The following is a 19307-nucleotide window of genomic DNA, read 5'->3' on the forward strand; positions in this document are numbered from 1 at the left end:
GAGAATTCACGTCTTACAGTAGGGTTTTTCAGGATGTGCAAAGGATCTCACTGAAAGCAGAGAAGTGTCACTGAGCTGTTTACCAAACTCTTCCCAGATCTCAACCTCTGTCCTACCCAACCCATCTGAATATCCTTGCTCTTGTCTGGGCTCTGCATTTTTCAAGGACTTCCACATGAAGTTCTTCTGTAACTGCCCCGAACCCATCAGGGTCTTCCTGGGCTGTTGGCCCGCCTACACTGGATTACTTTGGTTTATCCATGGATTACCCTGAAGGTTTTTCTAACAATGGCATAGAGGAGGAGTGCAACTGGTATTTCAAAAGAGCATCACCTGTGTACTCTAATTGATCTCCAGCACATGTCACAGGAAATTAGCTAGGGCAGAGCTGCATTGTAACTGTTTCAATGTACGTGAATTTTGAAGCAATTACTTAATGAAGCCCAGCTTATTGGGGAAATACTAATGTTAAAAGCAGAAGATCAGAATAGTAGGGGACTCTTCTGGCTAAGCAATTCTCACATTTTCTTGTGTGTTCAGTGCACCTTTATTGTTCTCTGTGGCAACTTTGAAATGTAGTTTGAAGAAATTTCTGTTCAGCAGAAATTAATCATGATGAGTAACTTAATCGTGGATATATCATCTTCTCTAAAATCAAAACCAAAATGAAAGGTCCTTTTCTTTCATTTCCCGATTTCCCTTCATTTGGCATAAAGGATATTTTGATCAGGAGGCCTCACCTTTTTAAAATAACCCCACTCTTTGAGGCTTATTACCTTTGCTAGGAAGCGCTGGATTTTACCTCGCTTAAACCGCGCCAGCTAACCCAGGACGAAGGGGAAAAGAAAGAATAATAAATTCCTTGCCCCCGTCGCTTGGCCGGTGACCCAACTCCCGTGGGAGCGCGGCGGGCGGGGGCGGGGCCCTGCCTGCCCCGCCTTTGCGGGGCGGATCCCGCTGCCGCCGCCCGCCGCAGTCGGTGCCGCGCGGGGCTGAGCGGGGGCCGCCGTCCCTGTCCCCATCCCGCTCGCTCCCGCGCCCCTGCCGAGCGTCCGCGGGCCGGCGCGCAGCGCAGCGCAGCTCCGGGTGAGCGCCGGCGGAGTGCGGGCGGGGGTTGGGCTGCGGCGGTGCGGGGACTCCCATCCGCAGATTCCCGCCCCCATGGGCGGTACTGGCTGCCGAGGGGGGACCGGTGCCCCGAGCCCCCCGCCGGTGACTCCGCGGCTCTCCGTGCTTGGGGCTGGACCCGCTCCCCTTTCGGAGGTGGAAAAAGTTTGTGCGGCGTGGGGCGCAGCGCGGCGGAGCGGTGCGAACTTGGGCTGAGTTAGGCGAGGCTCTGCGGCATCTCCGCGGGGGGACGGGGAAGAAGGCGGGGCGGCGGGGGACTGCGCTGCGCTCCATCGGGGTCTGGGGTCCTCCGTGTCGGGAGCGGTCTGGCTGGGCTCTGCCGTGCGAGTGCCAGGGCAGGGGAGACAGCACGAGCGCTTCTCCTGTATCCCGTTCGCGTAATGGTCAAGGGAGCGCGGACACCGGCCCGTCGCCGCCGGCTGCGCACGGCAGCGGTGGTGTCGTTCCGGTTATTTCCTGCTAAATGTTTTTGTGGCTGTCCGTCGGGTATTAACTCAGAGGTGGAAAATAAATATCTCTGCTGTGGTACTGTATCTTGCGGATGAAGTATGCCTCTATGACATCTTAGTATGGAAACTGTTTGAAAAAATCAGGAGAAACTGCGAATGACTTAATAACTTCTCGGGAAATAACTGCATGTAATAATAATTATTACATTTTAAATATTATTAACAGCTGTATTCCTGTATTTGAGAATACAAAATCAATTATTCTGCTGAGTGATAGATTGTTTAGAATTCAGCAATCGCTACAAATGACTTGAATAAGAGATGTAACAAAGTATTTTAGGGCAGTAACAGTAATGATCATTAGTAGACTAATGATCAATTTTATTGACAAAGTATCTTTCGTTTCATATAAAATGCAGCTTACTGTGCAAGACACATATGTAACGACCTTCTGCATTACAGATATTCTTCAAATTCCTTAACCGAAGTAACCTGTTATTATCTAGAGGTCTTTTCCTGTGTTAGAAGTGCTGTTAGTCAAGAACGCTCATCTCTGGCATACATGAATAGTCATTCTTGCATAATTCCTTACCATTTCGTTTGTTTTAGGATCAAGTCTTGGGTAAACATAAACTATTTTCTTAAGTATCTGTAAGAGGAACATTTTTAAAAGGTACCACATGGGTACTAAGAAGAACAGGTATTCTTAGTAATATCCTTATAATAACTTATTGCTTAATGCATGTCATAAAACAAAATAAGGGACGGCTGAAAATTTTTGTCTTGGCTCATCCAAGATAGTGTCCTAGGTGTGATCAGAAGCAAGCCAAGTTCTCCCTGTAAAACGGAGTTGATTCTACAGAGGAGCTAAAGAAACTCCCATTTCAATCCTGTTCCAGCAGCAGAGTGTTCCGCTTACACATCAATGACTGTTGCTCTGTGCACGCATAACATTTCAATTAATGCTGCCTCAGCTGTCTAAAGGTCTGATGAGATGCTTGTTAGCACTTTGATTGCTTTTTCTGACACTATTGTTCCTGCATTTGGGATTTGGACATTACATGTTCATAGTGGAAAGTAATTACAGAAGGTAATAATCTTTGGTGTATCCATTAAAATAATAGTTTCTTCATTTTTGTACAACATCTGGAGAGAGCTTTTACCATCCACTAGGATTTTTTTTTTTGTCAGCAACTGAGGAGAGCAGTGGCTCAGAGGCATATGAGAGGCATAAAATGATTATTGGTAAATCGTTATCCACAGGGTTACTGCTTAAACAAACATATAATTGCTGTGTCTGGTGGGATGTGACATGGCTTTATGTTACATATTCTGCTTCAAATTTTAAATGTAACTGAGTCTGTAAAATGCTTTTATAAGTCTCTAATCACTTCCTATTTCACTAATATCAATAATATGTTTGTCCTTTTAAGACGAATGAAGAAAATACATCCTGCGAAGAGTAAAAGTACTTAGTTCTGGGAAGACTCTTAAAGCACTTCTAACTTCAAAGCTGGAGAAAATTATGAAGAAACAGTCCATCTGACTCCCTCAGCATCTCACACAGAACACAAAATGGCTCTTCAGAAAAAAACTGTTGCTGGTGTCTTGGCAGAGTGGTGTTTGGAGGAACCGCTGTTTGGTTGCAGGCGGCACCAGAATGTTAGGAAAAAACTGAGACTGATACGAGTTGTAGGGCTCCTTGTCACTGTAGTGGCCATTAGTACTTTCTCACTTTCAATGAGTGCCTTTTTCAAGATGGAACCACATAGCATAGCACTGGTCCACAGCCTAGATAGCCAAAAGCTGGTGCATGGGCACCAAAGAACTCTCTTGGATTTCACAGAACAGAATGAAAATGGCACTCCAGATCCACATGCTTCAATGAAATATGAAGCTGGGCACGACAATCAAACAGATGATCATGCGAAGGGAGAGTACCCCGAGGACCTTTTCTCTCTTGAGGAGAGAAGACAGGGAGCAGTGATCCTCCATATAATTGGAATGATTTACATGTTTATAGCCTTAGCCATAGTCTGTGATGAGTTCTTTGTTCCTTCCTTGACTGTCATCACTGAAAAACTGGCCATTTCTGATGATGTGGCAGGGGCAACCTTCATGGCTGCTGGTGGGTCAGCCCCAGAACTCTTCACTTCTTTGATAGGAGTGTTTATATCCCACAGCAACGTTGGCATTGGAACAATAGTGGGATCTGCGGTGTTCAATATCCTATTCGTTATTGGAATGTGTGCTTTATTTTCTAAAGAGATCTTGAACCTTACGTGGTGGCCACTCTTTCGAGATATGTCCTTTTACATCATTGACTTGATCTTGCTAATCATATTTTTTCTGGATAACTTCATAATGTGGTGGGAAAGCGTAACGCTCCTGACAGCATATTTTTCCTATGTGACTTTCATGAAGTTCAATGTTCAAGTAGAAGAATTGGTGAAGAAATTTTTAAACAGGAACAAGGTTGAGAAGGTAACAACAGATGCTGAAGGAAAGGTTGGTCAATTTTTAGTTGAATTACATGTAATAATGTCCCTGTAAGTGCTGAGTCCTTCTATAGCATAAGGATTCTAATATAGTACAGTAACCAATATAGAAAAGTTCCATGTTTTGCTCAAATGTCTTTTTGTTTAACCAAACTGATATTACTGAAAATGAAAAAAACAAGTAGCCTTCTAGTAAATCAATAGCTTTTAACTTCAGAATGATCCTGATCACATAGAAAGCAAGAAAGAAAATGCAGCAAAAAGACATAAACCTTTACTCAGCATTTTGGCACATTGATGAGGTCTGAGCAATAGCTGCTATTTTTTCCCTAAGACTTTGGATTAAGCAGTAACAATATCTGGGGAGGATCTTGTGAAAAAATTTGGCTTTTTAAAGACTTTTAATGCACTTTTTTCCCCAGAGAAAGTGCAAATAATTCAGAACAGTATACAAAGGTATCTTTATACATGTTTGTCATCTACTGATGCTGATAATGCAACATGAACTTCCTATTGTAATTAGTGGCAATTACATGAAAAAAACCTCTTGAAAACAGGGACCACAATGGCAAAAGTCACAGGTTCTCTGTTTAAGAAGGATATGCTATTTGCAACTATGCAAACTAATTTTTGTTCACAAGTAGATAATGAAATTTATGCACAGAGGGCTTGGTAGGTCTTCAGCAATTACAATAATCTTTTAAACAGCTTTCTTCTTAAAGCAAGCAATATTTAAGGGACCTATGAAGTTGAGCTGATAAATACTTATGCATATAGCAGTATGTTGGCTGGAATATCTGGTTTTATATGACATCGGGTATATTCATCTGATAAGGTTTTATTATACAGTAATTATTCAAATTATCAGGGACCTAGCTGCTCACTGTTTAGTTTCTTTTGTTTAGCAGTGGTGTATGAAGTGGTTCAGAAGACACACAATCCACCAATGTAAGTGCACAGGCACATAAACAGGAGGAGAGAGACATACCAGATCTGGATATTTTAAAAGTCATGACAGATACATTCAGTTTTAGGGCAAGCCACAAGCCACCAAAATTAAAACTCAAAAAACTCTCATTTTTTTCTTTTGGTCTCTAGCCATGTTTAACAGCTGTACACTTACTTGTACTTACTTTCCTTTCTGTTCTTTTCTTTTTCCAAAATCATCATGCTCATCTTCATCTTTCTCAAAATGCATAATTCGGATTTTGTAAGTAAATGAAAGGAAAGATCAACACCAACAAAATACTTGCCCTCATTAGCAAAGGGCTTCTTTAACTGCATTAGTTGCTTTCTAAATAATGTGAGATTTCACAGTGTATTATAAGTTCTTTGACAGTTTGTGCTAAAAATATGTAATGTTAGAAAGACTGTGGTGTATGAAGCAACCTTAATTTGTCCAAAACCGGACAGAAAATATAAATCTGTAACTGGTATGAAGCAGTTGTCGATATGAAAAGCAACTGGCTTGTGCTGTCCAGGCTACACCATGAGGGAGAATATCTATATATCAAAGTGTCCAATTACTTTCAGCTGGACAGAAGAATAAATCACTTGCAAGCCATATTGAACATTATTTATATTTTAAGTACTCTAGATGGACTTGATTTTGAAAGGATACCTTTAGGACCACTCATTTATTGTTTAACATTTTAGTTACTGAGCATTTGTTTATAATACAGGTACACAGATTTCAGATGGGGGTGAAAAAAATCAGAAATTGGCTACTTTTCCTAAAACCACAAGCTTTGCATCATATATTTCATGAAAATATTTTTCCTGAATTAACTTGAATTTAATTAAAATGACAAAATAATGTATTCAGAAATCATTGAGGGGTGAAGAAAGACGCTCTAATTTTGTTGCAATTTAGCTAATACGTATTTTCTGCTTCCTGGGGAAAATAGCTTCTGAAGGTGTCAGACCATGTTTTTCCTCTGTGAGCCATGCTGTAAAGACATATTTTTGAATATTCCACTGACACTTTGAAATGATAAGTCATTATGAATTATTTTATTCTTAGGTTGAACAGCATTAAGCAGGATGAATGAACTGATTTTTTTATAGCAAGGATGTCACGGATTATGTTTGTTGGATAAAGTCTTAGTGAAGTTCTCTGTTAACTTATTGGCTATTATTAGGTAACTGGTTTTCTTGCTTTTTAAATAAAAAAAAAAGAAAAAAGAAAAACTATTACGTGTAGTCCTATGCCTGATAGAGATGCCTAGGACTTTCAGCTTGAAGTTATGTCTAAAGCAAAGGATAAAATGTTTTTATAGTCTGAGGTCTGGTGCCCAGTAGTGAATGCAATGCACATGGGTGTTTATTTCCTAAACACTGATAGTCTTGGCATTTGGTGGCAAAGAATATTTCATTTCTACAGTGTTAGCTGTTAGCCTAGATTGCTTCCACTCACCAAGAATGTGTATGTACAATCATATGTATCAAATTAGTATACTAAACACAGAATTTGCAACCTCAGTTGTTTCTGATGGAAACTTTTTCACTCTCTTTTTCCCCATTAAGGCAGAGAATTGCTAGGCAGCTATCTGGAACTGGGTGTGTTAAAGTGTCTTGAAATATTTTAATTTCAGGAGAGTAGAGAAAATTCTCTTTCCTCTAACCAAAACTCCCTATGCCTATCTGTTGTTGATTTTGCTGCTGCCAAACTGGCAAGTATTCTGCTAAAAAAACTTGTGCGTCGTATTTATCTTTAAGACTATTGTAATCTGAAAGCAGCTCAACAAATTTGAGAAGTCTAAATAAGGCATCGTAAAGCTGGATAGTTGAAGGGTTAGGTGGCTTATTAGCAAACGAGTACCAAAGTAAAAAGCTGATCAGATGAGAAAGCTCTTGAGATACTAAAATGTGGTTTAATGTTAGTTTCAGTACTTTTATTCTCAGTTGTCTTGAGAGGTTGAAGAAGGTTTTACTTTCTCAAGGGCAGTATTTCCCATGAGAAAAGGCTTTAGATATGAACTTGTTTTTCTGTCTAGCTTTCATTTGCTCTAGGTGTATTCATCAGGTTGCTGGAATACATGTGTATCTCTGTAGATGCCTTTTAGATTCCTATCCCCATTAAAGCACATTTTTTTGTACTAGAAAACTGTGACTATTTCAACTTCTGATCTTATTTTTTTTAGTGTGTTGGCTACTTGTACAAATGTGAATGCAGACAGAGTACTCTATATGAATTTCATTGTGCTCACTGTTTTCTTTCACAAGCTTTCAAACATACACAGTCTGGATTATTAAAGTGTCCAGGTTGAGAAAATCTGCTAACTTTAATTTTCGGAACAATTTTGTGACACTGATGAGAACAGACTACAAGCTTTTTGCATTTAGAGTTCATAGGGTTCATTGGTAAGGTTCTGTTTCAACTGTGGATAGTTCTGTGCCTCTTGTCACCCCCAAGGAAGCCTGATGGCAGTCTGATACTGATGAACTCCAGAGATCACTGTGAAAAGGATGAAAAAAAAAAAAGGAGGATAGATGTAAAAGCAAGACAGCAAAAGACATGAAAAGACAAGATAAAAACCAGATGGCTCAGTTCTACAGTGTAGGATGGTATATGGTATATGCAGATCAAGATGGGTCCCTAACAAGTGACATTGAGCCCTGCGAGCTGCCCTGAACAGGCCCTACAGTAGTAAGTGCCATCCCACTGCTGGACATCCCCAGAATCCCTTCCAACCTATCTTACTCTGTGGCATGATTTTTAGGTTTTATGTAGCTATCCTGCAAAGAACAGATGATTTTTAGGACTGAGGTGGAGACTTTGGTATTAATTTGGCGTCTTCCTCAGCTGAATGAAGGTATTTAAAAACATAAGCCTGAAATTGAGTATAATAGGAAGAGGAAAATAGAAAAAGCTGATGCACAAAGTTCTTAAAAATGAGACTTTTTTTTCACTTTCTGCTAAGATTTCAGTCTATTCTTCATAGTCTGTGTTGGTGAAGATATGTTGAATGTATTAGGTCACGTTAAAACATCACGTGAAACTAGTTTTTAAGTACTTTTTTTCTTTAGTGTCGCATGGAGATCATTGCAGGAATGCTTGAATCTGATCGTTCAGTAAATAATTCAAAACAGTTCTGTTTGGCAACTAGGAAAACAGAATGTGGGTGGCACAGGGATATTGTGCAATGACATCTGTTTCACTGACAGTACCATTTTAGATAAATAGCTTATGGTATATACAAGACAGTTGCAGTTTTTCTACATTTACAGAGAACTGCATTTGGAAAATGAGCTATTTTTACCAACACGGCATAGCTATTATTTTCTTGCCAATTTTGTTGCCTTAAGAAACTTGAATAGCTTGTGTGTGGTATTTTAAGATCCACATTGATGTCAAGTGTTGCCACGGTGTATTTAATGGAAGTATTTGCATCCTAAAGGAAATTAACAGTATTTTAGGTACTTCTCTGCTTTGTGGCTGTATTAGCACTGCACATGCACATTTGCTGTTGTAATGTCTGATCTGTGTTCAAGGTAAAACACAAATTACCTGCATGTGTACAGGAAAAACTGAAACTCCAGAACAGATCTTTTTCAGGGCTTCTTAATTTTGAATCCACAGACCCAGTAAATGTAGCTCTATCTATAAAATAACCTTTCTTTTCTTGCTACCAAGAAAAGATATTATTTTGGTAGTTTTCATAGTTCATAGTGTTTTACAGTTCTTAGGAAGATTTGACTTTTATTCTACAGACGTTTCTCAGTTGGTCTGCTTGTGCAAGCATGTATGTGAATATAGAGCTATGAGTATGTGGATCTTGAGTATCTATCTCAGCAAGATAGCTGCATTGTTTAAAGTAGGTGTTTGAAATATAAGCCTCAGCACTGACATTGAACCATCTTTTGTTTAGATAAATGTTTGCTTTTGTGTTGTTTTATCTGATTTTATTCTCTCAAAAACTTTCAGTTACTTCTGTGTTAATTTAATGTTTCTCCAGTAGCAGTAACTATGAGTTAATTTGCCTTGAGTTTTTAGCATTGTTGTTTCAATTTGGGACTATTAACTGACATAACCAAAGGCTGATACTTTATAAATGGAACCATTAGTACAGTGAAATTGATACTATTTCAGTTTCTTTTAGTACTTCTCAGTAATTTATTGACTTCAAAGCTATGATTATAGTTTTCACCACTGGAGTCCCTTGGTTTCTTATTTATATACTCTGGTAACGAGCAAAAAATGACAGCATGCAAACATAGTGTAGATTAAATGCTCTTAAATCATGGCCATCCACTAAGATGAAGCCCTTGTTAATTATGATGGGAAAAGGAAGTCTACAACTGTCCCACCATTAATTAATAGCAAGGGGACAAAATATCCATCAGTACCTTTAAAAATAAAAAATTAAAAAGAAATCAAATGAGACATCTTAGGGGCTGAACAAAACCAGCTGTGTTGGCAAATGTTCACCATGCTGTATTTCAGCAGAACTCCAGACATGGTTAAATTTGTTGTACAAGAAGCTGTACAAAGAGAGGAAAGTCTGGGGATTTTATAAATGTTTTTCCTTCTGTCATCTCAGTTTTGGGTACTTTGGTCCAGATCCTGCACAGAATGTGAGAGCTACGGGAGACTGTAGGTGGAATTTCAAGACCCAAATCAGTATACCAGACCTCAAAATACCTGCCAGCTTTGGGGTGCTCAATCTCTGAAGGAGCTTTACTTTAAAACAGAAAAGAGGTTCAGAAATAATTTTTTTGCTTAGAGGATTGTTCAGAAATGGCAGACCCAGCTGCAGCAGCGTGGTACTGCTTTTCAATCCAACCCATATTCCTCTGCCTTTTCCCCCAAGATAGTTCTCCAGATTTACCTCTCAGATAAATATTTAACAAAATCAAAGGGCTTTTTACAACGTCTTCAAATTTTGGGGATAAGAGTGCTCAACTGTTATGAAATTACACACAGATATCTGCCAAATTACATACATTCACTGCCCATTTTAAGTTGGTGCCACACTCGTCATGTAAAAGTTTTGAGCGGCAAGGCACAGCTGACTCCCCTACTTTCCTGGTCTTGTTTTAAAAAACAGTAGTGACCACTCCACAATAGACATTTTAAAGTGTGGGGGTGTGATATGGGTAATGGAAGCTGCCCTAGGGCAGTGCTTGTTGCAGTGTCGGGGGTGCAACATTTAGAGTGTGTGATGCCCTGAGCGCTGCTGACTTCAGGGTGACCTTGGCCTTTCTGAGTGGTGACACTCCCCAGGCAGCCAGCACTGCACTGCCAGGGCCACAGGCCAAAAAATTAGGTTTGATGAAGTGCTTCTTTCCTGCTAATGATCTGGGGTTTTGTTGGTTTTATTAGCAGGAGTCAGTTTTCCGCTGCCAGCTGTAGAGATGAGAAAACAGGCTCTATTGTGTCTTTTCTCCTCTGATTTTTTCCTCCAAGAATTCATGGATTTTGCTTTTGTAGCTGTGGAATAAGGTTATAACCAATTTGAATTTTTTACTGTGTAATGGATAGCGTGTTCACACCAAAGAAAGTCCTACAACAAAAACGATATAGAAATGGAGGTCAGGAAAATTCTTAAAAATAAGGTATGTGCCCATGCTTCTCTTGAAAAGATCTATGTGGGATGAATGCATATTAAAAGTGTTTTACACATGGTATATAGAACAGATGGGAAGATGTATTGGAGATGAGTGTAAATGAACAGCTGTAAAACCTGTAACTCTTCAGACATTCTATGTAGCAGCCTCTGTTACTGCTTATAAAATAAACTTCAATATAAACAATAAGACTTCCTTATTTCTCCCCAGACACGTACCAAGTTTAGTCTAACCTGCAATCAGTGGCTAGTGTGATGTTAGTAACTCTGTAGAGTAAATGTTGTTTCCTTCACCTTAACCTAGATCAGCCAGGTTCTGTTGTTTTTCAGCCAGCTTTTATTTAAACATCACTTTTTATTGTTTAACTTAATTGCTGCTTCCATTAATCTGTGCAGCAGTAAGTGTGCTATTGGCACAAACTAGAGATTCAAATTATTTCTTGGCACTGACAAGTTTTTTAGAACCTACAATGACAAGATAGACCAAATACTAGGTAATTGTAATAAATCTATCATGCACAGATACGCATCATGAGATATAGGTGGCTTAGAAAAAGAAAGGGGACTGGTTTTGTGGTTTGGTTTTTTTTTTTCTTTAAATTCAAAACCGTTCATTAAGTACTCCTGAAAATCACTATCTTCCGTTATCAGTACAAACCAAATACCTTAATAATACTTAGCTGTGCATTTCAAAATGCTGGAGATTTGGTCTCTCAAGTAGAATGCCTTATAGAATGGTCCTGACATGGTATTGTTCTGAGACAGGCACATATTTTTTAACTATTATTAATTTTCCTAGCCAAGTAATGAGATGATAATCTGGTCTTCCCTAGACTAGGTGCTTAGATAACTGTATGAAATCACAGTTTCTTTCCACAGTAACTCATCATGGGAGAAAGATAAATTCCATTCACAGTATCTGATAAGAAGAATATGATTTGTCATGTATACAATTGTATGTACAGTTAGCATACCATCCTCACCCAAGCTGTCATTGAGTTGCTGATTATTTATTAAACATAGATGTCCAAGAAGTAATTTAAAAAGTAGCTTACTTCCCTGTATGATCTTGCAATATATCTTCGCTAGTATCAGTCAATGATATATCTGGTAGAAGACAGCACCTTTTTGTATTATAGGACCTAAGTCAAAACAGTACTGTTGATGCTCTGTTTTGCTTCTGGGGAAAATAGTCAGATCAGATGGTTTGTATTTAGTTTGGTTTTGTCATAAATTTGTGTGTTTGAAATTCTTGCAATTGTATTGTTAGAGTGCAGGTCAGTGTCACAGGCAAGCTGAAAATCCTAAGTTAGAGCAGCCTTAGGGCATACTTTTGGCAAGCAAATTACATCTGACAGAAAATACATTGTAGTACATTACCACATATTTCGTTGTTTTGCAGGCAATAGCTGTATCTTTGAGCAAATACAGTAGTTATTTGCTGTCACTGGTGGTTTGTTCATTTACCTGTGTTCTGATCTGAAAAAAGGAAATGAAAAGAAGTTCTGTGTTGGAAAAACAGCCACTGCCTTGCTGGTAATAGAAGTGGGCCTCAGGGCAGGGGAGAGCAATGAGAATTCAGTGTGTTGATCATGTATTTGTTTTTACAGCAGGTGGAGGGTTCAGAGCTCATGTTGTCTCTGAAGCGGCTTTATCTAGCAGTGTAACTACAGCCCGGCCTTAACCACTCACTCACTTGGTGTGATTTTACTGTCCCTGACAGGTACAATTTCATCAGGGCAGCTCAAAGAACAATTACTGCTAAGTTACTGTGTTTTGCACTATTCCGTTACCATTCCATTGTCATCCATATTGTGATTTACATGAACAGCCATAAATAGCTGTGCTGTTGGATGACTTTCTTCAAGGTGAGTGTGCAAAAACAGGCTTAAAGGTGTGTCTGTGCAATGATATTAAAACTGCTAGAAAGTCCTACACTTAAGAGAATAGATTGGTGCAAAATGTTTTCCTGTATGAGGAAGAATAAAGATAGCAGGGAATTTGTACTACAAACTATGTTGACAAATTAATCAGAATTTTTCCTCAGGAATTAATCCTGCTTTATCACCTCTTAACTGCTTAATGCCGTGAGTCTAGTCTGAAGTCAGCAGTAATACCAGTGACATTTATTGCATAACCAAGTAGTGTAAACTCTTCACCCTCTCACATTGCTGTAAAACAGCTCTAGCTGATATAGATCACTAAGCAAAAGGCATGTCTGCTGTCACAGCCTGTGTTTGGTGACCTTCAGGGCATCATTTGAGACCTGTCTAGTTATATAGACTTTTGCCCGAGGGAGAAGATTGAAGTTTGCAGGGTTTGTAACATTAGAGGATAGCACCACTTTTGGGATTAATCAGATGTTAATTTTGTTGGGGTTTTTTTTAATTTGTGCTGCAAGCTTTTATCAAACTACTAATTAAAGTCCTTCTATTGCTACCAGGCATAATCAGAAAGTTATCATTTAACTAAAATTCATGGCAATCAAATATTTGAGTGGAAAACTCCCAAATTTTGGAACTCCAAGAATTTCTTTGTCCAGGAGTAGTTAGAAATAATTCATATTATTAGTTACTTACGGATTTTTAAAGTCAACTGAAATAATTTGAAAGTGTCATGCTGTCTTACAGCTAATTTTGTTTCCACATACTTTTATTTAAATATTCCTATTTTCTGCTTTATTCTTAATATTAATTGTATCTATTTACTACACTTTCTTTTCATTTAGAATGTTTCTGGGTAGAAGCATATTCTGTTTGAGGTCTTTGTCTTGGCTGGATTTTTAAATGCTGCAGTAATATAAATACTCTTAAATACTCTGCAAAATTTGAATTAAGAAGTGGTTAGTGTTTCCTCTCTATATTGCAAACCATGGAAAGCTGTTAAGTTCTGAATGAGTTTTTTGGAAGGAGACACAGCAATGCTAGAAGTCACAGACAGAATATCTGAGTCTTCTTTCAAAACCAATGGCAAAATTCCTTTAAAATTTACTCAGAGAATGATCCTGGGACTACACTGCACAGGAATATTGCCATTGCTTTTTGTGTTCCATTTCTGAAATAAAATCACTACTTGCTGCCACTCCGAATCATACTCTGCACATTATGATGAAGTGATTTTGTAACCTTTTGATGGTCTCGTTGTCAGTGTGTACCGGAACCATTTCCCGTTGGTGTGTGCATGTGTGTGTGCGCTCTGTCGGTCTGAAAGGTGCTGTGTGCGCCACGCAAGAGGTGAATGAGAAACGGGACAGTTCTCTAGGATGGTCATTTGCATGCTTCCTGCACCATTTCACCTCTCTTCTACCTAGTAACCCTTTTCCATAAGACTCACTCAAATAGTTAAAGTTTTTGATCAGCACATTCCTCATAGGATTTTTCCAGATTAGTTATTCGGAGAAAAATGTCTGTGTTTTCTTCTTAAGTATGGACTCCTTCCAAGCAACAAACAAGTCATTCCTGCCCGAGGCCGAGGACGTGAGGTATTGAGCTACTGACATATTTTACTGTACCTAATGTATCACATTAGTGATTCCCTATCCTGTACCTCTACAGAGATAGAAACAGGAAACTGTGCAGTAAGCTGGGGTGAGAATTTATTACTTTCTTCACTTAAAATTTCCTATTAAGTGTAAGTGCTTTTAAGCAAAGGAATAGAAATGTTCCCACACCCGTTCCCTAATGATCTTACAATACATTAGTGCATACATTTGCAAATATATTAGTAATTATTTGCAAATATTAATATTGAAAACCAGTATTTTCAGATATATTAGTATTGAAATTACTTACTGAATTATTTGGATAACTTCCTGTGTCCATTTTTTACTTGCAAACAACACAGTAAGGCTATTTAGAATGTAATATAGTGTATATATATTTATCATTAAAAAAAAGCATGCAGCCTCTTCTTTTTAGGGCCATGGGAAATGAATTTTGATTTATGATCTTGTACATAGACATGTGTGAAGAAGTACAGACTCTGATCTTCAAATAACATCAACAGGCTTAGTAACAGGCTGGACTGAATTGCAAACTTATGCCTTAGCTTTGGATTTAAGGGTCAATATGTGGCTCTCTCTTTCATTTAATTGTCTTAGAAACCTGTGGCTTTCAAGCCATGTAGAACATTGTACAGTGTGCTGTAGGAAAGTTTTATTTCTACTTGCTTGACTGGATTGCCGTATGCAAGAAAAAAGAAAGGTCAACATATTGACGGCAAAATGGTCTTGAGGAAAAGCAAGAAGATGGTGGCATCTGAGAAAAAGGTGGTCAGGCTTGGTGGAAAGAAACCAGACAGCGTACATGAGACTCTCATTTTGCATCATGATGTTTTTGAAGCATCTTGGTAAGCGTATCCTCTTTGACAAAGTTTTAAATGTTAGTAAATTTTCTGCTTAAGAATTCTTTCCATCATTAACACTGATGTCCTTCCTTAAAATATTAGGAGGAATAGTAGGGGAAAAAGTCAAATAGAACTAGAATAAACCCTATATGTGCAGATTTTTGTAATTTCAATAATTATTTTGTTTTCTTCGTTTGTGAGGGAAAGGACTAAACTGAATAAAAGGTAGCTTTGAAGTTGATGTCAAGTTTTCCTGTTGATTTTGATGAAAGTGAAATTAAGCCCGAAAGTCAGGACATGGTGAATTATGATCTTGCTGCTTCTCTGATCTCTGTGTGCCACTGTATGATTCCAAGCTTCTGAGCTGCTCTCCTTCCATATTAAATCACCCCTAGCAAACAAGAAAGCAATTTCTTTTGGACTTGTAGCAAGCAGAACAGGCTTTATCAGCTTTCGGTGCCCTTGGACTCAAACTGGAAAAGGGCACTCAGTGTTTCACAGCATAATCTGCCCTGTCATGTGATTAGTTTTTGGATTATTGATAAACATCAAAGCAATTATTGTGTGGGGGCATCATACTGTCTTTTCCAGACCACTACTAGAAACCACTGCTGCTTTCATCTTTTTTAAGGGGTCTATCTCTTGAGGGCAATTGTGGGCATGGAAAAAGTCAGTTAATTCCTTTCTGAAATGTAGGAAAATCTGTTAGCTATTTTGTTAATTAAGTACAGATACAGGAACATTTTTGTGAGTGATAAAGTGAAAGAAAACTTTTCTCTGTGAATAACCTGCTCTTCCTATGGAAAAGTACTCTGCAAAAATACAAAGACTAATTTTCAGATTTAGTTTATCTACATTCAAAATTACCAATGAGAAGCTCAAGATGTAGACAATTGCAGAACCCAGCTCTTGGCCCCAGATTCACCTGGCTTAGCTGTGCTGCCTGACCTATGAATATAGCCTCCTCAGTTTACTTCTGTAATCACTACAGAGAAATGGGCATTTTTATAAGGTCATAGATTCACTGAGGTTGGAAAAAACACTTCAGATTACTGAGTCCAGCTGTTAACCTAACATTGTCAGCTCCACCACTAAACCATGTCCCTAAGCACCACATCTACACAGCTTTCAAATATCTTCAGGGATGATGGAGACTTTCCTGGGCATTCTGTTCCAATGTCTGACCACCTGTTCAGTGAAGAAATTTTTCTTAGTACCATGGTGCAACTTGAGGCCATTTCCTATTGGCCTGTCCCTTGTTATTTGGGAGAATAGAATGACCCCCATCTGGCTACACCCTTGTTTCAGGCTGTTGGAGTGAGTGTAAGGTCATCCTTGAGCCTCTTTTTCTCCAGGCTGAGCACCCCCAATTGCCTCAGCTGCTCCTCACAGGACTTGTGCTCCAGACCCTTCCCCAGCTGCGTTGCCCTCCTCTGGACACGCTCCAGCACCTCAGTGTCTGTCCCATAGTGAGTGACAGGCCCAAAACTGAACACAGGATTTGAGGTGTGGCCTTGTAAGTGCAGAGTACACAGGGATGGTCACTGCCCTGGTCCTGCTGGCCACACTATTGCAGATCCAGGCCAGGATGCCACTGGCCTTCCTGGCCATCTGGGCACAGCTGGCTCATGTTTGACTATCTGTGAATCAATACTCCCCCAATAGGATCTTTACTGTAAGGCTTAATCCTCTCCTGACCTGGAACTGGGCAAAAATCTGGGCTATCACCTGCAGCAATAGGTTGGTAAACCTGAAAATCTGTCTCCTGTGCTTTTATTGCAATACCATGAATAATTACCACAGTGCTGCCTTTTCTGAAACGTGGAATTACATCAGGTTGTGTGAGGGTGATAGCCTGATGTCATTTAGCACAAGGTCACCTTTGAAACAGAGGTAATTCAAAGTTGCTGTTTTTCTATGCCACCAAGCAAAATAGAATGCTTATTTAAGTGTTAATCTAGTCTGTGAACATTTAATTTGCTCCTTTTCTGTTCAGGTCAGTATGTAGATACTACATATGATTCCAAACAGGTACTTGAGGCAAATAAGCTATTAAGTGAGTCTTACTGTTATTTATAGAAAAGTTATTGGCACTGCAGCCACAGACACTGTTAACGTACATGATTCATAGCAGATTTTTCTGGATTATCTTTTTTATAAAATGAGGCATAATTTTAACTTTCAGAGAATTACAATATTGGTTAACTACTTAATCCATTTTTTAATTGATCAAATTTCTAACCTTCCATGTAGATGTCTGAACATTTACAACAAATTAATTAAATTGCATAGAGCTCCTAAAATAACAGGGAAACCCTTGTTAGGATTCAGCAACTTCAGCTTCCAATGGAAAAAGGAGTGGTTAATTATGAAAATTCAGATTACATTGTTCTTGCTCCATCTGCTTTTAACTGTTTTTGGATGTTTGTTCTTCACAATTAAATGGTAATTGTTATTTTCAAATATTTCACAATTTAGTGAGGGAACAGAGCCTGCTGTAAGGAGATGTGTACATACAGTCCTTAACAAAAGGAAATCAGTTTGCAGTCATGGCTCTTTCAGGCATGTTTGTTGAATTTCAGCAAGTAATTTATTTCACAATGTCTCAGATCTCCTCAGAGTTGTAAAATCCTATGCCTGCCTTACTCATTTGTGAAAAAGAACCCAAACCCTGAATGTTCTTGGATATCATTCCATTGAAATATCAAAAATCAGTGTGTGAAAAAGAACCCAAACCCTGAATGTTCTTGGATGTCATTCCATTGAAATATCAAAAATCAGTGTTACAACATCTGTGTGAAGCAAGAAGACAGATGGCATTTCACTCATGACGTGTAAAGCATCATCTCTTTCTTCCTGTTGCAGTGGTTCTGACCGTCACCTTTTTTTGACATCATGAATGAATCATCAAAGTATCGATTATCCTGTTAGATCAGTATAAGGGTAAAAGGATAAGGCATAAGTGTAGGAAATTGGTATTGAGAAATGGGTATTTTTTAAAAGACAAAATCCCTTCCATTACAATAAGGATTTGATGCCACACTTCATTATTGTGTCTGTTACTTCATGTTAACCTCTGATTTTGTACCATGCATATCAGTGTCCATTTGCCATGGAAAACCTAAAATTTACTGTCTTCCCTTTGCCGACCACCCCTTTGAGACATGAGTACCTTCTTTCTAAGTGTAGAGGATGGGGTGTGGAGGATTGGCCAATGGCAAGCCTCAGTCCCTGCTCCCTTACCTCTTCTAGAGCCAATGCTGGTTGCAGTTTTGTTCACCAAGCTTCTTACAGCAAGGGAAGAGTAAAGAAAACCATCAGGTTCTGGTCAAGGAGCCATTACTTACCTGATTTCCTAATATGTTGGGATTTCTGTTCTAATGTGTCAGCTTTGTCAGGTGCTGTCAGGGACTGACACTGTTGCATCACTGTTTCCCAAAGTGTGGGCCAAGAAACGCTTTCTGACAGCCTGTGAAAGACCACAAAGCAAAGTGCATCTTGACATCAAGAGCAGAAGGATCTGTTCTTTCAGCTCCAGATGTCAACCAGGGACTGGGCACTGCAGAGTGCTGAACAGCTGCACGGGACTGGCTTTCTGTTCACAGTAGATGGATATCAGCATTGTTGGTTTTAACAAGTTTTGGATGGATTCAAAGTGCTAGAAGGACTTCATGTAATTGCAGCATATTCTGTGCAGAAAGTGCTGACCGTTAGATGTTTGGCATCAAACACTGCCGAAAAGGGAAGCAGGATTTTCTAACTCATAATGATGTCCTGTACCTTTCCGACTTTTTGTATTGGAGAGGGGCTATACTGCTCAATATTAACCCCTCTGGCAAGGAGAACTTAGATAGAAATACAGTTTTTCTAGGCTTGAACTGTTATTATAGTGTGCAGTGCTCCTGATATGAGAAGCTTACTTAAGTTCGTGAAAATATGTGGGATGAATATGAGCCCAGTGTCAAGCAGAACTGCTAATTTGTATGATCAGAAACAACTGTGGAATGTATCTGTGTTTATGAATTTTACTTTTGATAAGATGCAGCCCCATTTCCTGTGAAAAATGCGGCTGCCTTTTTCAGTTTACTTCCAAAATATGGTGCTGCTATATTGTCTGCTGGGTGAATTTATTCCTTGTAACATGCATGAAAGCTTAAAAATAAATACAGGAGAAATGTTTCTTGTGTGATTGAACTATGTGTGGGGACTTCTGGCAGGGCTCCCCCAGGCCTGTGGTGACTGTTCTGTTGCTTTTGGTTAGTTCCACTGGGGTACTGAATGTCCAGGGAAACATGGACTCCCCTAACTGGAATATAGGA

The 19307-nt window shown here is 39.0% G+C and overlaps 1 protein-coding gene across 5 annotated transcripts in view; it reads left to right on the top strand.

The window, feature by feature from the left end:
• Positions 1-974: 974 nt before the first annotated feature.
• The window catches only part of SLC24A2 (solute carrier family 24 member 2), a 114848-nt gene continuing 96515 nt past the window's right edge, over positions 975-19307 (top strand). For 2 of the 5 annotated variants that reach the window (XM_048290946.1, XM_048290950.1), the window contains exons 1-2: positions 975-1086; positions 3011-4085. In XM_048290946.1, the coding sequence (XP_048146903.1) occupies positions 3153-4085 (933 nt within the window). In that variant the 5' untranslated portion in view covers positions 975-1086; positions 3011-3152. Of the gene's footprint in view, positions 1087-1168; positions 1324-3010; positions 4086-19307 lie in introns of those variants that run through there. The other 3 variants (XM_048290948.1, XM_048290949.1, XM_048290947.1) reach the window with 3 other exon arrangements.

Source organism: Corvus hawaiiensis, chromosome Z (assembly GCF_020740725.1).
Source record: "Corvus hawaiiensis isolate bCorHaw1 chromosome Z, bCorHaw1.pri.cur, whole genome shotgun sequence".
NCBI lineage: Eukaryota > Metazoa > Chordata > Aves > Passeriformes > Corvidae > Corvus > Corvus hawaiiensis.